We start from the raw sequence: 24612 nt of genomic DNA, 5'->3' as shown, positions 1-24612 counted from the left end.
TTTCTCTTTTTTTTTTTTTTTTTTTTTTTTTTTTTAGAAACAAATTGCCCCGGTATGGGGTTAGTGATCTTAAGGGACAACCAAGCGAAAAGAAAAATGGTTATGAAAAGTCAAAAGGAAAGAAGAAAAATTAGGGGTAGAATATCGAAATGGAAAAATGAGAGGAGGTATGCCTGAAATCCGTCTTTTGCAGTATTTTTAAAGATTTTTTTTTTTTTTTTAATCAAATGAAAAACTTTTTGCACATGTCCGCATTGATTGGTTGGGGAAAAACTTGACCGTCCATTTCCATAAGAATAAGCGCTCCTCCGGATAGCACTTTCTTAACAATGAATGGTCCTTGCCAATTGGGAGCAAACTTTCCTTTAGACTCATCTTGCATTGGAAGAATCCGTTTCAAAACCTTATCTCCAACTTCAAATAAGCGGGGCTTGACTTTTTTGTTGTAAGCCCGAGCCATTCGTCGCTGATAACATTGTCCATGACACACGGCATTCAACCTCTTTTCATCAATCAGAGACAACTGCTCCTGACGTTTTCTGACCCATTCAGCTTCTTCTATCTGAGCTTCCATCAGAATGCGCAAGGAAGGAATTTCAACTTCTGCAGGCAGGACTGCTTCCATTCCATACATAAGAGAGTAAGGAGTTGCACCAGTAGAAGTTCTGATGGTAGTTCTGTATGCCATTAGTGCATAAGGCAGCTTCTCATGCCAATCCCGGTGTGCTTCAGTCATCTTACGGATAATCTTTTTCAAGTTCTTATTTGCGGCTTCGACGGCTCCATTCATTTGAGGCCTATAAATGGCAGAATTTCGATGTCTGATCTTGAACTGTTCACATAATCCATCCACCATATCGTTGTTGAGGTTTTTAGCATTATCAGTGATCAACGTTTCTGGTACCCCAAAACGACAGATGATATTATTTCTCAAGAAATCCGACACCACCTTCTTAGTCACATGCTTATAGGAGCGGCCTCAACCCACTTGGTGAAATATTCAATCGCCACTAAAATGAATCGATGCCCATTTGAAGCAGGAGGATCAATAGTTCCGATCACATCCATTCCCCAGATCGAACATGGCCATGGAGCAGTCATACTATGCAATTCTGTAGGAGGAGCACGTATAACATCACCATGCATTTGACACTTGACACACTTTCTAACAAAATCTACACAGTCATGCTCCATGGTAAGCCAAAAATATCCTGTTCTCATGATCTTCTTAGCCAGTAGATGCCCATTCATGTGTGGCCCACAAACCCCACTATGCACTTCTTTCATCATATAATCGGCTTCCTCTTCATTGATGCATCTCAGAAGGCCCAAATCAGATGTTTTCTTGTATAGCACTTCTCCATTCAAGAAGAATCTTGATGACATTCTGCGTAAGAAACTTTTTGCAACAGAATCAGTATCAGGAGGGTAAGATCCCGTTTTCATGAATTCCTTAATATCCTTGTACCAGGAGCGACTATCAGTGACCCTTTCTGTAACCAGACAATGCGCTGGCCTATTCTGAAGTTGAATCTGTATAGGTTCAATCACCAACTCATCTGGATGTTGGATCATCGAAGACAGAGTAGCTAAAGCATCAGCAAAGGTATTACGAGTGCGGGGAATATGTCTGAGTTCCAAATTTCTGAATTTGCTGGCCAAACTAAGCAAGTTACAATGATACAACATAATTTTTGAATCCCGAGTTACCCACTGTTTAAGCGTCTGGTGCACAAGCAAATCAGAATCACTGAATGCTATCAGGTCCTTGATCTCCATGTCCAATGCCATTTTCAATCCAAAAATACAAGCTTCATACTCAGCCATGTTGTTGGTACAAGGAAACTGTAATTTGGCAGTAGCAGGATAATGTTTCCCTTCAGGCGACACTAACACTGCTCCAATTCCAGCTCCAAAAGAGTTTGATGCACCATCGAAAAATAACCTCCATCCAGGATGCTGCTCACTCATGTTCTCAACTGCTCCAACGAACAGAATTTCTTCATCAGGAAAGTAGGTATGCAACGGCTGGTAATCATCATTTCTTGGATTTTCTGCCAAATGATCTGCTATAACTTGACCCTTGACTGCCTTTTGTGTTGTGAAGACAATATCGAATTCGGAAAGGATCATTTGCCACTTAGCCATACGTCCCGTGGGCATCGACTTTTCCAACAGGTATTTCAGAGGATCGGAACGGGAAATCAAGTAAGTGGTATAACCGAGCAAATAATGTCTCAACTTCTGAGCTGCCCATGCTAAAGCACAACAACTTCTCTCGAGGAAAGAATAGTTGGCCTCATATGCTGTAAATTTCTTGCTCAGATAGTAGATGGCTTGCTCCTTTCTTCCAGACTCATCATGCTGTCCCAGAACGCATCCGACAGCCTCATCAAGAACAGACAAATACATAATCAGAGGTCTCCCTGGCTGAGGTGGCACTAAGACCGGAGGATTTAACAAATAATTCTTGATCTTATCAAAAGCCTGCTGACAATCTTCATTCCAATCCATTGGCGCATTCTTTTTCAACAATTTGAATAAAGGCTCACAGGTAGAGGTTAACTGTGCAATGAATCGGCCAATGAAATTGATCTTTCCAAGAAAACTTTTCACATCTTTTTGACTTTTCGGAATGGGCATATCTCGAATTGCTTTTATTTTCGCAGGATCTATCTCTATACCCTTTTTACTGACAATAAAACCCAATAACTTACCAGCCGGAGCTCCAAAAGCACATTTTGCAGGGTTCAACTTCAAATTATACTTCCTTAACCTTTCAAACAGCTTCTTTAAATCAACCAGATGGTTCTCAACCTTCTTGGATTTAATTATGATATCATCCACATAGACTTCCATCTCTTTGTGAATCATGTCATGGAACAAGGTAGTCATAGTCCTCTGATAAGTGGCTCCAGCATTCTTCAACCCGAAAGGCATCACTCTATAACAAAAAGTTCCCCATGGGGTGATAAAAGAGGTTTTCTCTCTGTCTTCTTCTGCCATTAAAATTTGATGATACCCAGCAAAACAATCACCAAAAGATTCAATTTCGTGTCCGGCAGTACTGTCCAAAAGAATATGAATGTTTGGCAAAGGAAAATCGTCTTTCGGACTAGCCTTATTCAGATCTCTGTAATCAACACATACTCGCACCTCCCCAGATTTCTTAGGCACTGGCACAGGATTCGACAACCAGATGGGATAATGAGACACCATGATTATCTTAGCATTGAGCTGCTTCACAATTTGTTCCTTTATTTGGAAACTCATTTCTGGTTTGAATTTACGTGGCTTCTGCTTTACAGGTAAAAAATTTGGATCGGTTGGCAACCTGTGAACCACTATGTCTGTAGAGATCCCTGGCATATCATCGTATGACCATGCGAACACATCTTGAAAAAACATTAAGAATTCAGTCATTTCCTCCTTTTGTTTCCTATTCAAATGAATGCTGACTTTAACTTCTTTAACCTCCGTCTTAGTGCCAATATTGATGATTTCTGTTTCTTCTAAGTTGGGTTTGGGTTTCTCTTCATACTGTTTTAAATCCCTTGAAATAGACTCAAATTCTTCCTCAATATCGCTCTCGCTTTGAATTTCAGATTGCATGATTTCAAATTCATGAGAGATATCGAGATTGCAGCCATCGAATTCCAAAATGGTGACATCCAAAGGGTCAAAGGATTTTATTTGTGGCCATCTGAAAATAGAATAGAACATAAGTAATAAACAAATAGCAAATACTGGAGAACCCTTTCATTTCATTAAATTCAAAATGCATCGTGACTTCACAAAAAGATAAATATACAGACATGATTGCTATTTAAAGACATATTTAACCCAAACCTTTATTTTCGTTTCAGCAATTTTCTTGAACAAAGCAAGTTATATTAACTGAAACAAGAATAAAGGTTTAAAGATGAAAGCAATTTCTTTTAACAAAAGATCCAGACTACCGTCCTATCTGGATGTGATCTAGACAAAAGACAATCCCCTTAAATTTACCGAAATTCCCTTCGAGAGGGAAGATAATCAGCAGTCCAGTTCTGAATAGCTCCTTCGGTAATTGGCAAAAATTCTGCATTCTCTGATGGCTCCTCCTCACAAGTAGCCCCGACAAATAGCTGAGACAGGTCCACTTCAATCTCCTCCACAGGATTCTTCGTTTCAGGCATAATCACCTCCGATGGACGAGGAAAAATGTGATATAGCGGAGGGATATATAAGGCAGTTTGCTTGCCCTTCTTTTCGGCTTGTTTCCGAGCTTGCATTTCCTTTCTATCCTTAGCAGTTGGATGAAATCCCAGTCCAAATGTATCCTTCTGCGTCGGGATCTCTATTGGCTCCAAAATTCCTTGCAATTCCCTCCCAAGACCTTTTCCTATTTCGTATCCGCCTCGGATCATCTCCCTAGCCATCATAATACTGGCCTCTGGCAAATCTGATTGAGTGAACGACTTATCCCTAGATGCCCATCCTACAGAGACTATGTCAGCAACATGATGAGATGAAATTGGAGTCCCTTTTCTGTCTTCACCTTTGAATTTTGCATCAATGATCATGGTACAGTCATCCTCAGCAAATACAGTAATGAGCTGATCATTCACAATAAATCTCAACATTTGATGCAGAGAAGATGGCACTGAATTGGAAGCATGTATCCAAGGTCTTCCAAGTAAAATGTTGTAAACACTGGAGAAATCCATGACTTGGCAAGTAACTTGGAATTGAGCAGGGCCTATCTCCAATACGAGATCTGCTTCACCCATAGATTCCCTCCTTGAACCATCAAATCCTCGAACCACAGTTGCAGATGGACGGAGTTTAATATCAAGAAATCCAAGCTTGGTGAGAGTGTTCCATGGACAGATATTCAACGCTGACCCATTATCCACTAAAACCCTCGGCAACAGCTTTCCATTGCAACGGACCGATATATACAAAGCTCTGTTATGCCCGATCCCTTCTGCAGTCAGATCATCATCGGAGAAGGTAATATAATTAGCAGCAAGTACATTCCCCACAATGTTAGAAAATTTATCCACCGGCATATCTTTAGGGACTTGAGCTTCGTTCAGAATTTTGAGCAATGCTTCTCTGTGCAGCTCGGAAGTCAAGAGAAGATTCAGAAAAGAAATCTGAGCAGGCATCCTATCCAACTGCTCCACTATTTTGTACTCGCTTCTTTTCAGCATTTTCAGAAAATCTACAGCTTCATTTTCAGACACACGAGGCTTGGGTGTCGGAGATTTAACTTTGGCCCTGGATTGAACATCAATATCGGAGTTTCCCACAATTTTCCCAGATCTAGTAATAGTAGATATATCTTCCTTCAAACAATCTTTACCCCCAATTAACAGACTGGGCTCCTCGTAGTTCCATGGTACCTCTTGCAAGTTATTGACAGGCATTTGTTCTGGAAATTCGAGAATGGCAGGCTCTGATATATCCCATTCAAAAGAAGGAAGATCCAAAATAAAAGGGACCTCAGAATTGTCAACCTCGGAAGGCCCTCCTTCTACCATAAACGGCTCCTCTTTCTCAAACACAAAAGATTTTAATTTTTCCTCAGCACTATCCTTAGTTATGGACTCTTTAACAGACAGTAGTTTCCTCATCTCCGCATGGTCAGTCTCCATCACGCCAACTACTTCAGTTTCATCTACAATGTACTGGCTGGGGTCGACAAAATCTTCATCAGCAATGATAACCCCCACAGTGCTCCCATGCTCAGGAAGAGGATTCTTACTAACATTCGGTCCCTGCTCTCCCTTTCTTCTGAGAAGGATGTCTCCAGAGTCAATCATGTCCTGAATTTTATGTTTTAAAGCCCAACAATTGCCAGTGGTATGACCTGGACTTCCAGAATGATAAGCACAGATTACATGCGGATCATAACCGGTAGGAGGACCTCTAGGATAGATTTTGGGAGGAACAGTGCCAATTTTCCCAGCTGCTTTTAATTGCTCATACAACTGATCAATAGGTCGGCCCAAGTCGGTGAAGGTTCGAAATTGCCTCTGAGTTTGAATTCCACTGGTTTGCAAAGGATTTTGAGAAGGGTTATTGTTTTGCAGGGTTGGTCTGGAATGGTAAATGGGACGAGAGTGATTTTGAAAAACAGGTTGTGGAGTTGGAGGTAAGGGCGAGGTATTCAAATGATTTGGTCGAGAATGATGGAATTGGGTAGTGGTGTGGTAGACTGGTTGAGGATTGGTGTAATACGGGTAAGGAAAAGAATAGGTGGGATGGTTTCTGGGTCTGAAAGACGGGCCCTGATCCCATATAAAAGCAGTTTCTCCTTCTTTCTTCTTGAATGGGGGTTTTTTCCCATTGTTGCTTTGATTTTGTAGAGCATCTAATTGCAACTTTAATGCAGACACATTAACAATCTTTCCTGCTTTGACAAATTCATCATACTCCTCCAATTTGTTAATGATAGCAGCAAATGGACTTCCAGTCATGCGAAAGATCTCTTCAAAATAGGGTGGATCGTGAGCCTTGATGAAAGTACGAACAATCTCCTCCTCAGTCATAGGAGGCTCCACTTTGGCAGCTAACTTTCTCCACCGTTTTGCGTAGGTCTTGTGATCTTCCGACGGCTTTCTTTTCGTACCCTCCAGTGTGGTTCGTGTTGGTGCCAACTCACAGTTAAATTCATACTGCTTCACAAAAGCAGTTGATAGATCCAACCAGGTTTTGACCTCTTCAGACTTCAAATTTGAATACCAATCTAGAGCATCTCCCTCCAAACTTTCTGGGAATAGACGCATAGGCAAATTCTCATCATCCACAGGTTTACCTAACTTGTTGGCAAACATCTTGAGGTGCGTCTTAGGATTCCCAGTTCCATCATACTTGCTGAATTTAGGGGTTTTGTATCCCAATGGTAGCTGAATATCCGGGAAAAGACACAATTCATCGTAATCTAACCCACCATGCCTGCTCAATCCTTGATTCTTTCTCATAAAATCATCGAATCGATCCAACCTTCTTAACAAATCTTTATCAATGGGTGTAGGTTGTTCTTCCATCGCCGCCTTCCCTTGAGATGCAGTATCCAGTACAAAAGGCTCTGCAGTATGGTGGTGGGGTCCCTGAGGGTTGGGGGGAATGTTCAGATTGGTTTGTGGATGGGTTTGAGGGATTTGACTACTGGTTGGGTTCACCAATACATAATTCGGATGCATATAGGAAAAGTCTGAATTTAGTCGGGTGAAGGTATTTTCAAGAGGGTTAGCGAAAGAAGGAAAGAAAGGTGTTTGGGTATTGGATGTGTGGGGTGGTTGATAGTCTTGTGCAGGTGGGTGATTATCGATAGGTTCTTGGTCGTTTGGGACACCACCACCATTGTTGCTAGCAACCAGCTGATCAATTACACGTCTTTGTGCGGCCATTTCAGCACTTAACTCATTGAACTTGCTAAGCATCTCACTTAATTGAGCTCCCAATGCTGTGAAGTCCGGTGATGTAACCATAGCAGATCTTTCCGAAGTTTCTGGCACTGAACTCATGTTTACAGACTGTCTCAAGGCTTTACTTCGAGACCCGGTGATGATGGGGCTTCTTCGGGTAGCTATTGTGAAAAATACCTGATAGTGGAGAAAAGAAACTCATTTAGGATTGGATTGCCTGTCAAATTGCTGTAATTTATTCAAGAAAAAAGAAGAAAAGAAAAGAAGAAAAAAAAACATGAGTTAGTAGATATTTAAATAATTCGGATGCATGTCCTATGGGGAGCCCTTTTTGTGCCAAGGGTAGGCCTAATATGATGCAACACTTTCGGAATGAGACCCGTTGATCAAACCTGTTATTGACAATCATTTTGTGAAAAAGAAGAGATTTCATTTCATTGCAAAATACCCAGTACATTTGTTTACATCATGTCACGAAGGCGATTTCGTACAAGGTCACCAAAATTTCTGAGTCTATCTAGTACAGAATCTCTAGTTTCTCTAGCGTACGGAATCTTGACACGTTCGGCTTGATCATGTAATTCCCCACATTTTCGTTTCATCTCTTGGCGGTCTTCTCGCTCCTTTTCATACAACCTTTTGTTTTCCTCTGCCCTTTCCTTGTGTGCCTCGACGGATTTCTTCAACTGTAGAACCTCCTTGTCCTTGGTTTCAATGATGGCTTTCAACTTCTTGATCTCCTCATATGGCTCACATTGCAACCCTTGCGTGGTGGAGTTTCTTAACCAACCCTCGTATTGGGAAGTTGCTACACCCTTCTGTTTGAGCTCCGGAAGATAACTAATGCATCTATCATCGGATATTGTTCTCCAAGCTTCAGTGATTTGGCTCTTCATAGGGATCTCTTTTGGACATACTCCCTTATCAAAAAAAACGGTGACTTCACTTAACTCAGATGCAGACGGTATTCCCTGGATGCGACCTAGTTGTCTGAGAAACCTCTTCGGGGTATATGAGATAATTCCTTGAGTACCCAGCAAAAGAACACATTCTGACACCCTAGTGCGAAGTACTGGTATAGAACAGTCTGTCCAATCCAATACCCACCTAATGTCATGATCTTGCAACGTTTCCAAGTAATTCACATATTCGGATGCGTTCTTCGGTAGACCCTTTTCGTTGACTCTTTTGTGATGTGTAACTATCCAATTGTATCCAACTACCGGCAAGCTATTGGCAACAGATGATCGTCTCCTGAAATGCCCCATAGCCCATATATGCAGAACCAAATTCGCCCCATAAAAGAACTTTTCTCCCTTTTTGCAACCGTTACAGGCTAAAAGAATGTCTGCGAGAAGGGTCGGGACTATAGAGCATTGTTTATCCTGGATTCCCAAAAAAAGATCATTTACAACTTTTGCTAATTTGAAAGCTATCTTCTGATCCTTCCTCGGGAAAAAATAAATCCCAGCCATAGTTACTCCATATACTAATGGCCTTTTGTGCTCCCATATGTCTTTGGAGGTGAACGCAAAATCTTTCACATGCCTCTCAAACCCATCGCGCGGTGCAAAACGTTCAAACTGGATATTCACGGCGACGCCCTGGTCTGATCCTCGTAATACCGACTCTTTCAATCCTATGATCTTGCAAAATTCTACCTTGTCTGAAGTGGTCGGAAAAACCAAGGCAGTTCCATGCATAGGCAGATTAAGGAGGCCGGCTACTTCCTCGAGTGTTATAGTCATTTGCCTATTATCTATTCGAAAAGCAGAACACTATGGGTCCCAAAGATGCACTAAGGCCTCTACCAAATAACCGTTGGGTTTGATCTCCTTAAAGTCTCCAATCGGTCCCAAATATTGGGCTACTTGATGCAATTCACTGGGTAGCATGAAGGTAGGCCATCTTTGAATCTCAGTCGGTGGTATCAACAACTGATAAATTCGGCGAGGACGATCCATCTAAAAATGGAGAAAGCAGTTTGTCAATTACCTTACCTACGAGTCTCATTCCTCCAGTTAGGCGGTAATTTAAACGTGCGGTCCCTTGAAAGGTTAAATACCCACGGGAAAACAAAGGTTGGCTTTATTCCTGAACGGGATTCCCTACGTGGCGTTCCCTTTCTAGGGTTTATGCATGATGCCATTTTATTAAAGCAGGTAAATATGAAATGTAACCTAAAAGGATCCCCTTTTAAATGTTGGGGTAAGCCTAAAATGATATGTTATTATGCTACCAATGCAATGCATTGAAATTTAAACGTGTCATAACAGGGTAGGCTCTTAGAGAGTGCCATGCCAGGACTCTTATTTTCTAGGGCTTATGAATGCAATGGAGACAAAACCAAGAAAAGTTAGTTCAATCAAATGAATACACATAACACATTATAGCAAAGCAATACACAGAGATAAAACAATAAAAGGAAAAGAGGGGTTGGATCCCTCCCCTCGTGAATGGTGTCCCTAATATGGTAAGGCAGACTCTACCCTAGGTAAACTACCATGGATGCATGAGGTATTGGCTTACTAATGCATCTAAATTCGACAGGTTTTAGGTCCCCGAGCCTTCAGACTTGGAAACCAAGGGTCATCAATCCCAAGATTCTTTGTCGGTGACTCGAGCGATTCCCCAAACACCGCTGATAGGGTGTTAATTGTTGGTTATTTTATTATTAATTTCCCCTTTTTCCTTGCCAAATATTGTTTTAATTAGTAATATTTATTTATATTTGGTATTTGGACCTATCTACAGGAAGAGAAACTAAAAAGTGCTAAAATGGGGGACCTGTTGGAGGGAATTGCTCCACACGTAAAAGAGTCCAAAAGCCCTCATAAAACTGGCCTACATGAAGCTACAGACGGATTGAATTTCTTTTGGCTGATTAGAAGGGTTGCTGACTAGGACTCTTACTAGCAAGAGAAAACACAAATGAGAGGAAATTTGGCAGAGCCGCAGCTCTTGTACTCCTTTTTACCTTCAATTTCGGTGGGGACCACGAGAGGAGAAAAGGCTTTTCTTCATTTGGCCTTTAAGAGAAGTAACGTACAGAGATGGGAAACAAGAAGCAATTCGGCAGGACCCACCTTGTGGACTTGGTTTCTCTCAATTCGGCAAAGTTCCCTTCTTGGACTTTGACTCTAAAAATTTCGGAGGGGGACCACAGAGAGAAAGCATTAGGGATTAGTCACTTTGGCTTTAAAAAGAAAAAAAGGTACAGGCGGCTAGGGAGGAAGAGTTTTAGCTTAGCTTTTAGCATAGTTTTTAGTTTTTTTTCTTGGTTGGCTCTTTTGATGGCTTGGACCTCATTGGAATTACTTGAAGATTTTCTCATGAGGCGTGGCTAAGTTTGTCTAGTCAAGAACAACGGAGGATTTGGTTCTACTAAATTTGTGAGATCGAATTAGTTTTTATTTATTTTCATTATTCACTGGTATTTGTCTATCTTCTGCTTTATGTTCATATGGTTGTTTTGTTATTCGATTATCCAGGGCCCGGATTCTAGATTAATTCAATAACCTGAAGCCAATTAGGGGAGTTAAATCCGTAATTGTTTAATTGTCCTAAACTGGTGGCAACTGGCATGATTGGGTTTGTGTCAGGGAGATAGACAGGCTAACTTAAAGAGACCCTCGTAGCGTGTTGATTGGTTAGAATTAGGCTCTTCTAATTATTCATGCAATTAGGGAATTGAACTTCTATGGTCGTACCTAGGGTTATTTCCTGATTAGAGAAATAGTCAACGGTCGTACCTTGGCTATCGACAAATTGAGGAAGAGTTGGTTGTTTATCGCGTGTATGACAACTATAACTAATTTATCAGATAGTAACTGGAATAATCCTTGCATCTGTGATCGAATTAAGTGGATCATCTCCGAAGTTGTCTCTTGGCTAGAGTTCATCCATTTTTATTGTTATTGTGATAATTAGTTATTTGAGTTGTAGTTACTTTATTTTATTTTAATTTATTCCAAGTAATTTGGTTACTCTCATTTTCAAAAACCCCCCATATCTGGAACTTGAGAAGAAATTAAATTATCCCCAGTCCCTGTGGATTCGACCCTGCTTACCGCTATATACAGAATTTGTATTTTATTTGAGCAGGTATTTATTATTGCACAGGTTCGGCACCTGTCAACCGCTACGCACACATCGTGTCACGGCTACGTGTTTGAGTGAATCTATCAAAATTCTCAACCTTCGACTAAAAGCTAAAGGCTATTAACCCAAAGCTTAAAGCGGAAGATTGAGTGACCCCTCGGATCATGCTACGCACACATCGTGTCACGATCACACGTCCAAGTGGGTCGCCTAATCCTAATAGGGTGGAGTGGCGTGACAAGCCACTAAAAGAAAAATAAATGAGGGACAAAAAATAATAAAAGCGTATGCACGTATGCAAGTGCTTCGTTTGGAGGGAAGGGATCGAGAACCAACGTGAGGCTCTAGGGTAAAATCCCCCACCCAAATGCAATGCAAAGCGCGGTACAAACAAGTAAATAAATAAACCATTCATCAGATACACGAAAGACGAAGAACGAATACGTGTGAAACGCAAAACATCCTAAAAAAGAAAAATGCAACCTAAAACATCCAAATATGATAAATAAAAAGGATTAAAAAAGGAAAAGACAACTAAACCAAATGCTTGGACTCTCTAAGTCCCCAGTGGAGTCGCCAAGTTGTCGCGCCCCATTTTTCGCGATGGAAAAGAAAGTGTTTAGAAAGATGATTTATTAATAATAAATGAAAAAAGGACCTAGAATGGGACTTTAAAAAATGCGACGATTTGGGTCCAAAATTTAGTCAAAAAGGGTTTTGAAGAAAATTAGGAGTCGCCACTTGGTATCGAGTTTGGGTGTACCAAGTCACCCAAAAAGTGTATTTAAATAAAATAAAATAAAACCCTTTTCGACAACTCCAGGTCTTTGAAAAACAAGAGAAAATGGATTCGGGAGTCACGGTTGAAGAAAGGGAAGGCAAAGGTTCGATTAACTCAAACCTAAGGCACCCTTTCCACCTAGTCTAAGCTAGTTGCGAGGTTTAGCCCAAAATTTTCCTAATCTAACCCTTAATTTTATCATATTTGAATGTTTTCTACATGAATGCAAAAATAAAATATCGAAAGGGACAAAATGTTCATCCAAGGGTTTAATTGAACCAATCACATTTATTGCGAAGGCCAAAATGAATCCTTGAAGGTGTCACGAGTATGCAAATGATGAAATTAAAAGTAAAGAAAGGAAATTAAATTATATACATAGATATAAGTGATCAAAGAAAAAGGAAATGCAACATAAAGGGTACGGGAGGCAAAAACTCGTGACATAATTTTCTTATACATGGATTAATAGGGTATTTAAACTAGAACGTTATAATCACCCATTTCCCATGTTTGAAAAATAATTATCCTAACATGAACAAGCAAATGAACTAGCTTAAATGAGATGCAATTCTAAATGACATGATTAGCACCTATAGCGGGTAGGGGATAATATAATAGGGAATATCATGCAAATGAGACAAGATCCTAAAAATGAAGATATGCATGAAAATGTAGTGAATAACACACAAAGATGAATCTAGCGCGAGACGACCTAAAGGGTCTAGCGTTGGACTAGCCCATTTCTAAAAATCCTTACTAGCGTTGGACTAGCAAGTAAGCGGAGGGAAAAGCCACAACTAGCGTTGGACTAGTGTGGTGACGTCATGCATTAACAATTCATAGTGAAACAAATAAAACATAAATTAAAACAAATAAACACATAAGAGCACGTAGCACATAACACATAAACATAATATCTAGATGCCAAAATCCTAAGAAAAGCGGATAAAACACATAGCACATAAGCCACGTAAACACGCAACCTATCTATTACATCGGGGAATCTAACTACAATCTAAAAGGGAAAAATATAATAAAACAAATCTAATTATCCTATCTATTACATTTTTGAGGTATTTAAATGCCTTTCGAATCATTATAAAAATTAACTAAAACGTATATAAGAAAATTTAAATGAATATTTAAATCAAATAAATAAAGCATATAAAAATATATAAACACATAGGAACACATAGGAGCACATAAGAGCACGTAATTGACATTGAAATAATAAAATAGGAGTACCTCCCGTTTGAAGTGGTGACTAAGTGGAGTCAAATTATCCTATTTATACTCACAATGAACAAAAGAATCATGGCACCAATTTAATTGAAAAAATAATAATAATAAAAGTACTAAACTCACACTAATATGTCAAACATAAAGAAATTTAAAACATCTGAAAATTACAAGTTGAATATGTTCAAAAGTAACATAATTAGTTATTGAAGAAAAGAAACAATCACAATAAAAAGAGTCAAAATTCATCAGGGACTGAATTGCAAAAATTGAAAAAAAACTTTTGGGGATAAAAATTATATTTTTCCAAAGTTTAGGGGGCAAAATTAAATGAAAGACAAAATTCAGGGACCAAAATGCAATTAATTCAAGGACCTAGATGAAAGGAATCTAAAAAGTTCTGGGCCACAGTGAAACTACTCCAAAAAGCAGGGGCTAAAGTGCAACTTTCGGTTTCTGATTTGGGCAAGAAAAAGGCCACTGGGCCATCATTTTTATTTCTTTGGGCCGGATACTACCTAAGCCTAGCCGAAAGCCCAAGCCAAAACACACAGGCCAGCCTGTCTTTTTATCTCTCAAGCCCAACGGAAACCCAAAAGAAATAAACCAAAACCCATTTGCAAAACCCAACCAAAACTAACTCTTGGCCCAACCGAAAAATAAACATCAGCCCAATTTCCTTTCCTTTTCTTTTCTTTCTTCTCTTTTTCTTTCTTTTCTTTCTTCCCCATTCGTTTCTTCTTCTCCTCTGGCCATCCGAAGCTCACTCCAGTTGGCGGCCATGGTGGCCGCCACCACCTCCGGCGACTTCTCCGATGGCCAAAATTTCTCAAAATGCACCTCCCCACTCCATTTTTCGCGTAGATTCCATTTCCGGATTTAGTTTTTACAAAAAATGAGCCGAAAGTGGCCAAAAAGTCAAAATACAGTCCAGTTTTTATTTTTTTAAAACACCCAAATCTTTCACCAAAAATCATAAAAAATATATTACAATACTCCTTATAACCTCTATAATACAACTATGATTTTAACTAACCAGAAAACAATAACAAAAGACTACATTAAGGCAAAACAGTCCCTAAAAATCTTTTTGGCATTTTTTCAAACAATTAATATGCATTCACAGACATCATTTCCTTTTCCTTCATCTAGTTCATGCCATTTCCCAATTTTCAGCAATGCAACAACAACAATACGAGGCAGCCAGCAGAAATGAAAGAAAACTAAACAATGAAGCATTGATTTAATGTGCTAGACAAAAACTAAAAAAAATACCTCAATGTAGGTGTGTGGGAGGTTGAGATGGAACCGAGAGGAGTTGGGGAAGATTTTTTTTCTGTTCTGTTTGTTTCCTCCGCCCAAGTCCGAGAGAGGGAGAGTGAGGGGTCAGGCTGCAAAATTCCGAGAGCTTCCCTTCCTCCTCTCTCGTGCGTTTCTTTTTCTCTGCCTCTGCCAAGTGAGTCCAGAGGGATTGGAGTGCTTTTTTTCTTTTTGTGGCTTGTCTTTTTTTTTGTCTCCTGAAACTAGAGAGAGCCGAGGGATGTATTTTGGGGAGGAAGAGTGGAGTGTTTTTTGTGTGAGTTGGCTTGTCCGACTTTTTAGAGAGAGTCGAGTGAGGAAATTTTGTAGCCAAAGTAGCTTTTTTTGTCTGTTTTCTCCTCTGCAAAATGTTGAGTGTTGGCAGAGCCGAAAGAGTACATATTTTGAGCCCCAAAGCGCCGTTCCCCCTTTTTTGTCAGTCCCCCCGAGAATCAGGAGAGAACCAAGGGATTTTGTCAAATGGGTTTAGTTGTGTTTTCTTTTTTTCTTTTTTTTTTTTTTTTAATCTGCAAAAATGAGACAAAAATATACTTAAAAATGCAAGAAAATAAATTGCTCATCAAATAGAAAATATTCGAAAAAACACAAAATTTGACAAAAATTTGGTGTCTACAGTGTTAATTGCTGATATTTACTTATATTTGGTACCATGACTTAATTTCAGGAATGAAGCAGAAAACTACCAAAAAGGAGGGACTTTATGGAGAATATGGAGACTTCTAAGGACTTCAAACCTTGGGCCCTTGAATTGGTGGGGGACCACAAAGCTAGTGAAAGATATTTGGTCATTTGGGCATTTCAAAGAAAGCAACGTAGAGAGACTTGGAACAAAAAGTACTTTGGAGGGTTTTGTCCACATGTGTGGGGACCACCTAGATAGCCTTTAGTCATCTTTCTTTTGTTTCTTAAATAGGGACAACGTAGAGGAGCAGAGGACATCTCCTCTTAGTTTTAGTCTTTTAGTTCAGTTTTTAGTTTTTTCTTTGGACTGGCCTCTGACACATGGCAGGTGTTCGACAATATTCCCCAACGGGAAAAACATCTTTTATTCCCTGCTTTCTAGTAAAAAAACCACAATGCCTTTGCAATCTATTGAGTCGTGTGATGATTTAATTATGCGGCGTGGCTAAGCCTTCCATCTAGTCAAGGGTCAACTCGACGGCGCGGTCCCGAAAATCTGTGAGATCTAATTAGTTTTCACGCGTTTCTTAATTTATTAATATTTGCACGTTGCCTGCTTATATTTTCATGAAATTATTTTATTAATTGGATGTCTAGGGCCCGATGTTCAATGTAATTTATTAATCTCGTGCCAATTTAGTCAATTAAATCCGTAATTGTTTGATTGATTAATATTAGTGGCAACTGGTGTGTTTACACATTAGGGGAACGTGCGATCTAATTTAAACAACCCTCGTAGCGTGTTATTGATTAGGGCTAGGTTTTTCTAGTTATTAATGCAATTGGAAAATTAATTCCTACGGTCGTACCTAGGAGTATTTTCTGGTTAGGGATGATCAATGGTCGTACCTTGGTTATCAATAATTTAAGGAAAAATTGGTTATTAGAGTTCATCGGCGACTATAACTAGTCTATTAAGAAATTAAGAGAACCTTCCTTGCATCAATGATCGGATAAATGGACTGTGCCTGAGTAGTTGCATCCTTGGCTAGACTTTATTTATTCTTGATTTAATTCCTGCTATATTTGTGCTAGTTAATTATTCATTTTTAGTTAAATTGTTTAATTGTTTTTAGTTTCATTCTGGTGAAATCCCCCTTATCAATTGATATTTAAAAGAGATAAATATTTCCAGTCCCTGAGGAGACGACCCTACTTGCCACTGTCTACTATTCAGGAATTTTTGTCAACTAATTAATTCTGGTATATCAGATTAAGCAAACTCTTCGCGAACAGGGTGAATCAAGTAACCCATTGCACACCTAGAGTCCCTGCTCCAGTACCTAGGATTAATTATTGACTGCTTTTAGTGGTATTTAGGATTCTATTTTATTATTGCACAGGATTGACGACCCTGTCAATTTTTGGCGCCGTTGCCGGGGACTGGCGTTATTATTTGTTTCTTTTCAAATTCATTTTTTGTTCTAATTTTCTGGTATTTTTCTAGTATATGCCTCGGTCTTCTCGTACAGGTGATTTGATTTTTGATCCTGAAATAGAGAAGATCGCGCGTAGAACGAGAAAGGAAACCAGACAGCTCAGAGAGGAGCAGTCCAGTATTGCATCTCAAGGACCTGAGCCAGGAGTTGAACCAACACATTAGTTTGGTGACACTTCAAGTGACTTTGACCAGGAGGAAGGAACTATGGCTAATGCACAAACATTAAGGGAGTTGGCTACTCCTGATTTAACTCAGCAGCCTTTATGCATTACTTTCCCGAGTTTGAGTGATAACACTTCATTTGAATTGAAATCAGGTCTAATTCATCTTTTACCCTCTTTTCATGGCTTACCAGGTGAAGAGCCGTATAAACATCTGCAGGAGTTTGATGTCGTGTGCAATAGTATGAAGCCCCCGGGCATTACAGAAGAGCAGATAAAAATAAGGGCATTCCCTTTCTCATTGAAGGACTCTACGAAGGACTGGCTGTACTACCTGCCACCAGGTACAATCACCACGTGGGACCAGTTGAAGAAAAAATTTTTGAATAAATATTTTCCTGCGTCCAGAGCGGCCAGTCTAAGAAAAGAAATTTGCGGTGTCAAGCAATATCCAGGGGAGTCGCTCTATGAGTACTGGGAGCGTTTCAAGAAGTCGTGCAGACAGTGCCCCCAGCACCAAATAAGTGAGCAGTTGCTCATTCAATATGTTTATGAGGGGCTCCAATTCGGTACGAGAGAGGATGTTCCAATACGCAGGGTGAATGAGGTAGAGACACCCTCTATGCAGCAGCAGCTAACTGAGTTGACCGCGTTTGTTAGGCAACTGGCTGTGAGAAATGCATCACAAGCCAGGGTATGCGGGATTTGCACTGGTATAGGTCACTCTGCAGACATGTGCCCAATGATTCAGGAAGAAACTGTAGAACAGGTGAACATGGCTGACCACGCGCCCGCGCCAAGGAAGCAGTACGACCCTTACTCAAGCACCTACAACCCCGGGTGGAGAGATCATCCCAACCTCAGTTATGGAGGGAATAGGCAACCCAACTTTACACCGAACAGGCAGTCTAACTTTGTGCCAAATAAGCCACCAGGGTACCAGTAGCAATACCAGCCCCGACCACCTCCGCCCCCAAGCTCTGGTCCATCTTTGGAGGAGATGATGAAACAAATGATGACAACCATGACGCAAAATCAGCAAAGGACGGAGGCAACCATTATGCAAAATCAGCAAAGGACAGACTCCGAAATGCAGGACATAAGGAATCAGATAAGTCAAATGACCACCACAATCAACCGTTTGGACTCTTAGAACCAAGGGAAGCTGCTATCTCAACCTGAGTTGAACCCGAAGAATGTGAGCGCCATGACCTTGAGAAGTGGCAAGGAGGTCCAAGGATCTGACCCGGTAATTCCTAAGGACAAGGACGAAGATCGAATTGAAAAAGAGCTGGAAGAGGAGGGCGGTGACAATAAAAATTCAAAGGTAATCCCGGACCCACTCATGCCAGTTAGATCCAACCCACCTCCCTTCCCAAGCAGATTGGAGAAACCAAGAAAGCAGGACAAGGAGAAAGAGGTCCTAGAGATCTTTCGCAAAGTGGAGATCAATATTCCTCTTCTAGATGCGATTAAGCAGGTACCCAGATACGTAAAATTTTTAAGGGACCTGTGTGTCAACCGAAAGCGATTGAAGGGAGATGAGAGAGTAGTAGTGGGAGAAAATGTGTCAGCGATTCTGCAACGAAAACTTCCACCGAAATGCGGGGACCCAGGTATGTTCACTATTCCCTGTAGAATAGGCAATACCTTGATTGGAAAGGCTATGTTAGATCTAGGAGTCTCAATTAATGTGATGCCCAAGTCTATATATGCCTCGTTGAAGTTAGGATCTCTAAAAGACACTGGAATAATAATCCAACTGGCTAACAGGACCAATGCATACCCTGACGGGTTAATTGAGAATGTTTTAGTGAAAATTAATGAATTGGTTTTCCCTGCTGAGTTTTACGTGCTTGATATGGATGATGAGCACTCTCACGACCCATCACCTTTACTGTTAGGTAGACCATTCTTGAGCACAGCTCGAACTAAAATAGATGTTAATAAGGGCACCCTATCTATGGAATTTGATGGTGAGATTGTTCATTTTAACATTTTCGAATCTATGAAATATCCTTCAGAATCACATGCTAGCTCTGTCGTCTCTATAAATGCTATTGACTCTGCTGTACGTGAAGTTTTCGAAATTGAAGGCAGGGATGAGCTGGAAGTTGTCTTGACCAGGCACTTCGAGTCAGAGATGACCGCTGAGATAGAGTTGAGTGAAGAGCTCAAATGTGTGATTGGAGCGTTGCAGACGTTGCCAACCACAAAGATAAGGTATGACCTCGCACCCGTTTTTACACCTGAACCTCACCAAAGGCTACTCCCCTCTGTGGTGCAGGCGCCTGTCTTAGAGTTGAAACCCCTACCTGCACACCTTAAGTATGCGTACTTGGGTGAGGGGGAGACACTTCCAGTAATTATCTCCGCCAGTTTATTAAAAGTCCAAGAAGACAAATTGATTCGGGTTTTGAGGGACCATAAGCAGGCGATAGGATGGACCATCGCCGATATCAAGGGAATTAGCCCCGCGGTATGTACGCATTGGATTCGACTCGAGGAGGGCGCTAAGCCTATTCGGCAGGCTCAGAGGAGATTGAATCCTCTCATGATGGAGGTCGTGAAGAAAGAGATCCTAAAACTACTGGATGTGGGAATAATTTTTGCTATATCAGACAGCCCCTGGGTGAGTCCAGTACAGGTGGTTCCAAAGAAGGCGGGAGTGACGGTAGAGTCAAATCAGGAGGGTGAGCTCGTACCAGTCCGGAAGCCCACGGGGTGGCGGCAGTGCATAGATTATAGAAAATTGAACGCCGTCACGAAAAAGGATCATTTTCCCCTTCCTTTCATTGATCAAATGGTAGAGCGATTAGCAGGTCGAGCTTATTATTATTTTTTGGATGGATTTTCAGGTTATTTCCAAATTGCTATCGCACCCGAGAATCAGGAGAAGACTACCTTCACGTGTCCGTTTGGAACATTTGCATACCGTAGGATGCCGTTTGGGCTATGCAATGCACCTGCTACCTTCCAGCGCTGTATGATAAGTATTTTTTCAAAATATGTTGAGAAGATTATTGAGGTTTTTATGGATGATTTCAGTGTGTATGGGGAAAGTTTTGATAACTGCCTAGATAACCTAAAATTAATTCTAATAAGGTGCATAGAAGCTAATCTTGTGCTCAATTGGGAAAAATGCCATTTTATGGTCGAGCACGGGATAGTTTTGGGTCACGTGGTGTCGTCTAAGGGTATTGAGATTGATAAAGCAAAAATAGATGTTATATCGACTTTACCTTACCCCGCGAGTGTGCGGGAAGTGCGTTCGTTTTTGGGTCACGCAGGTTTCTACAGGAGGTTCATAAAGGACTTCTCCAAGATTGGAGCGCCCCTGTTCCAACTTTTGCAGAAAGAGGTACCTTTCGAGTTCGATGAGGCATGTAAGGGTGCGTTTGATAGGTTAAAAGAGCTACTGACCTCCTCACCTATTATCCAATCCCCTGATTGGAACTTACCGTTCGAGATCATGTGCGATGCCAGCGACTATGCCGTAGGCGCGGTGCTGGGTCAAAGAGTGGGGAAGGCAGCCCATGCTATATACTACGCCTCTCGAGCCTTGAACGGAGCTCAGTTGAACTATTTGACCACCGAAAAGGAGCTTTTAGCTGTAATTTTTGCTTTAGAGAAAATTCGGTCCTATTTACTTGGTGCTAAAGTTATTATTTTCTCTGATCATGCAGCTTTGCGGTATTTATTGACTAAGAAAGAGGCGAAGCCGCGACTGACAAGGTGGATACTGCTGCTCCAAGAGTTCGACTTGGAGATTAGGGATAAGAAAGGGGCGAAAAATCTGGTAGCAGATCACTTAAGTAGAGTGCAAGTCGTAGAAGATGATATCCCATTGAGAGAAACTTTCCCCGATGAGCACTTATTTTCTGTTAATTTGTCTTTGCCTTGGTATGCGGATATGGTTAATTTCCTAGTTACTGACAAGTTTCCTGCAGGATGGCCTAAGGCAAAAAGGGACAAGTTAAGGAGTGACGCGAAATCTTACATCTGAGATGATCCTTACCTCTGGAAACGTGGTGCCGACCAAATCATTCGTAGATGTGTAAGTCAAAATGAATTCCAATCTATTTTGGCTTATTGTCACTCTTTTGCTTGTGGGGGTCACTTTGGACCAAAGAGGACTGCTAGTAAGGTTCTAGAGAGTGGATTTTATTGGCCGACCCTCTTTAAAGATACCTATTTATTTTGTAAGTCATGTGATAAGTGTCAACGAGTAGGTAATATTTCTCGTAGAGATCAAATGACCCAAACCCCAATGATTTTTGTTGAGATTTTTGACATTTGGGGTATTGACTTTATGGGCCCTTTTCCTTCGTCTTATGGTTTTCTATATATATTGCTTGCCGTAGACTATGTTTCGAAATGGGTGGAAGCAAAGCCCACTCGTACTAATAATTCCAAAGTGGTTGCTGAATTTGTCAAATCTAATATTTTTGTTCGCTTTGGGATGCCGCGAGCAATTGTAAGTGATCGGGGTACCCATTTCTGCAACAAAACGATTGCTGCGCTTTTCAGGAGGTACGGTGTCTTGCACAAAGTCTCCACTTCTTACCATCCTCAGACAAATGGTCAGGCGGAAGCATCGAACCGGGAGATCAAATCGATTTTGGAGAAAATGGCCCGACCCGATAGGAAGGATTGGAGTATACGATTTGAAGATGCCTTATGGGCATATAGAACGGCGTACAAGACGCCAATCGGCATGTCCCCTTATCGTTTGGTATTTGGGAAGCCATGTCACCTCCCCGTCGAGTTCGAGCATAGAGCATTTTGGGCGGTCAAGCAATGCAACATGGACATTGAGGAGGGAGGAATTCAAAGAAAGTTGCAATTACAAGAGTTGGAGGAGATTCGCAATGAAGCCTACGAGAATGCGGTAATCTATAAGGAGAAAAATAAGATTTTCCATAACCAACAGATTTCTAGGAGAACATTCGTTTGCGGGCAAAAAGTTCTACTGTATCACTCCAAATTGAAGCTATTTCCAGGTAAGTTACGTTCTCGTTGGATCGGTCCCTTTGTTGTAACTAATGTCTTTAATTATGGTGCAGTGGAGATTCAGAGTCTAAGGACGGAGAAGAAATTTGTGGTAAATGGTCATCGTCTTAAGCCATATTATGATGGGGCTCCAGTTGAACGGGTGGAGACGATCCAGTTGGAGGACCCGATTTGCTTGTTTTGAGCAAATTATAGGCTATGTCTAGCCAAAGACATTAAAGAAAGGCGCTCATTGGGAGGCAACCCAATTGTTTCTTTTTATTGCTTGTTTGATTTCGTGTGATAGTTTAAATATGTTGTCCGTGAATTCGACTGATTTTGGGTTTTAGTTTTCGTTTTTGCTGATTTGTAGGTGACATTCCCTCTTGACGCGCCCGCGTGATGACGTGCAAGAAGCTCACGATCAGAATCGTCCGAAAACCACCAGGATGGCGATTTCAGTGTGTATTGGATCAAGATTCAAAAACACCACTTAGAAAACGCGAGTTGAAGGCGCGTTTGTAGTCACGTTTTCATTCCTGCAAGATTTGCGAAGGAAACGCGACTTAGAAAACACGAGTTGAAGGCGCGTTTTCAGTCGCGTTTTCATTCCTGTAAGATTTGTGAATGAAACGCGACTTAGAAAACGCGAGTTGAAGGCGCGTTTGTAGTCGCGTTTTCATTCCTGTAAGATTTGTGAAGGAAACGCGACTTGGAAAACGCGAGTTGAAGGCGCGTTTGTAGTCGCGTTTTCATTCCTGTAAGATTTGTGAAGGAAACGCGACTTGGAAAACGCGAGTTGAAGGTGCGTTTTCCGTCGCACTTTCTGTGTCCCAATAAAGGCTTCAGAAAAGCGATTTCAGCGTAAAAAAAAAAACTTTTTCTTTCTTTCCTTCTTTTCTTCCTTCCTTCATTCATTCATTCTTTCTTCTTTCTTCCCCGCTGCTTTCTCTTTTCCCCTTTTCCTTCTTTTCCTTCATCCGCCGCTACTGCGAGCTTCTTTCCCGCCGCTACTGCGCCACAACCTCACCCACGCAGCACCTCCTCCTCCTCAGCCGTGCGACTGCCGACAGCTTCAACCACGCCGTCACCATCTGTCCAATTTCTACAGGTGGAGAATCTGGCGGCGTTTATGCAGCAGGCCGGCTTTCCACCTCAGTTTTCGCCCAACCCTCCCATGCTTTGACGACTCCAGGGAAGTACCGTTGCCCTTTTTTTTACTTTTGTTATTCGTTTCTCACATTGGGGGCAATGTGTGATTTAGGTGTGGGGGGGCAGTTTGGGATATTTCCAGTTTTCGTTTTTCTTTTGTTTAGGTGTTGTTCCTTTATTCCTTTTGGGTGTTTTTCCCTTGCTGTTATCTTGGTGAGTACTCTGGCAGCTTATTCTTTTATTGCTAGTGGTAGTTTACTCTATGAATTGAGTTTTAGTGGCAAGTGCGAGCATGCTGTCCTGGTGAATATTTTTAGTTTAACGATTTGGTGCAATTTATGGCTAACTTGTTTAGGCAATGTAAATATTTTGCTGGCATTGTTGTGTGGATTGGTCTCCGGTTGACCTTAGTTCTCCATATTTAGGACAGGACGCGGGCCATGATCTTTAATTACTTGGTATTTTGGGTGTTGTATGGTGAATAACGTATGGCTATACTCCGCTAGTGTCGCCACCCAGTAACCGGGAGTTTTTACCACAAGTGTCGACTCTCGCGTCAAAAAGTGGTGATATCTATGAGTAAGTAGTCCTGGAGCTGTGAAAAGTTGAGTAACTGGGCTCTTGCATCTAAAAATGTCAGAGTTCACGTCAAAAGACTTGAATAGCTTGGGACTAAGCCTTATTCTATTATAAAAAAAAAAAGAAAATAAAGAAAGAAATAGAAAAAAAAAGAAAAGAAAGATCCGATGTGGAAAATACGTGAGTTTATGATCATGTTGACCCGCCGATCCTTGGTTCTCAATGTTGAGATTTTGGTTGCCAGTTGACTCAATTGCTGACTGTTGCTAGTTAATATTTGGATTTCTTAGGCGAGTTAGCCATGAATTGGACAGGTCTATGGACTTAGGAGCTAACCGGGGGAGATATGGCTCGACACTTGGCCACTAAATCTTGATTTTGGAATAAACACAGCTGGCAATGATAATGTGAAAGCTAGCCATTGTTGAGTTGAATTGTCCCCATGCTTGAGGGCAAGCATGATTCAGGTGTGGGGGGAATTGATAGGGTATAATTTGTTAGTAATTTTATTATTAATTTCCCCTTTTATTCCTGACAAATATTGTGTTAATTGCTGATATTTACTTATATTTGGTACCATGACTTAATTTCAGGAATGAAGCAGAAAACTACCAAAAATGAGGGACTTTATGGAGAATATGGAGACTTCTAAGGACTTCAAACCTTGGGCCCTTGAATTGGTGGGGGACCACAAAGCTAGTGAAAGATATTTGGTCATTTGGGCATTTCAAAGAAAGCAACGTA

At 40.9% G+C, this 24612-nt stretch overlaps 3 protein-coding genes and 1 non-coding gene across 4 annotated transcripts; 2 read left to right on the top strand and 2 right to left on the bottom strand.

Moving 5' to 3' along the window:
• Positions 1-223: 223 nt before the first annotated feature.
• Positions 224-7517, bottom strand: LOC113765877. The gene is given in 3 exon segments (XM_027310121.1): positions 224-975; positions 978-3703; positions 4009-7517. Coding segments are annotated over 3 exon segments (6987 nt in total).
• Positions 7518-17560: 10043 nt separating this feature from the next.
• Positions 17561-17667, bottom strand: LOC113752647. The gene has a single exon (XR_003464888.1). It is a non-coding gene; the product is annotated as a small nucleolar RNA R71 (small nucleolar RNA).
• A 685-nt stretch (positions 17668-18352) lies between these two features.
• On the top strand, positions 18353-21151 carry LOC113765866. The gene is made up of 2 exons (XM_027310114.1): positions 18353-20129; positions 20436-21151. The coding sequence occupies exons 1-2, from the start codon at positions 18353-18355 to the stop codon at positions 21149-21151; spliced, it is 2493 nt and encodes an 830-aa protein (XP_027165915.1).
• Positions 21152-21775: 624 nt separating this feature from the next.
• LOC113765856 lies at positions 21776-22342 on the top strand. The gene is made up of 2 exons (XM_027310105.1): positions 21776-22148; positions 22212-22342. The coding sequence occupies exons 1-2, from the start codon at positions 21776-21778 to the stop codon at positions 22340-22342; spliced, it is 504 nt and encodes a 167-aa protein (XP_027165906.1).
• Positions 22343-24612: the final 2270 nt, after the last annotated feature.

The sequence above is a fragment of the Coffea eugenioides genome, chromosome 1, assembly GCF_003713205.1.
Source record: "Coffea eugenioides isolate CCC68of chromosome 1, Ceug_1.0, whole genome shotgun sequence".
In the NCBI taxonomy this organism is placed as follows: Eukaryota; Viridiplantae; Streptophyta; class Magnoliopsida; order Gentianales; family Rubiaceae; genus Coffea; species Coffea eugenioides.
This window is presented reverse-complemented; position numbering and strand designations above follow the sequence as displayed.

Excerpts from the sequence above, each read along its gene's own strand:
- LOC113765866 (XM_027310114.1), top strand. The coding sequence starts at position 18,353 with ATGACCTTGAGAAGTGGCAAGGAGGTCCAAGGATCTGACCCGGTAATT. Across the intron at positions 20,130-20,435 it reads ACCTGCTACCTTCCAGCGCT|GTTTCTACAGGAGGTTCATA; the intron begins GTATGATAAGTA and ends TGGGTCACGCAG.
- LOC113765856 (XM_027310105.1), top strand. The coding sequence starts at position 21,776 with ATGGCCCGACCCGATAGGAAGGATTGGAGTATACGATTTGAAGATGCC. Across the intron at positions 22,149-22,211 it reads CAAATTGAAGCTATTTCCAG|TGGAGATTCAGAGTCTAAGG; the intron begins GTAAGTTACGTT and ends ATTATGGTGCAG.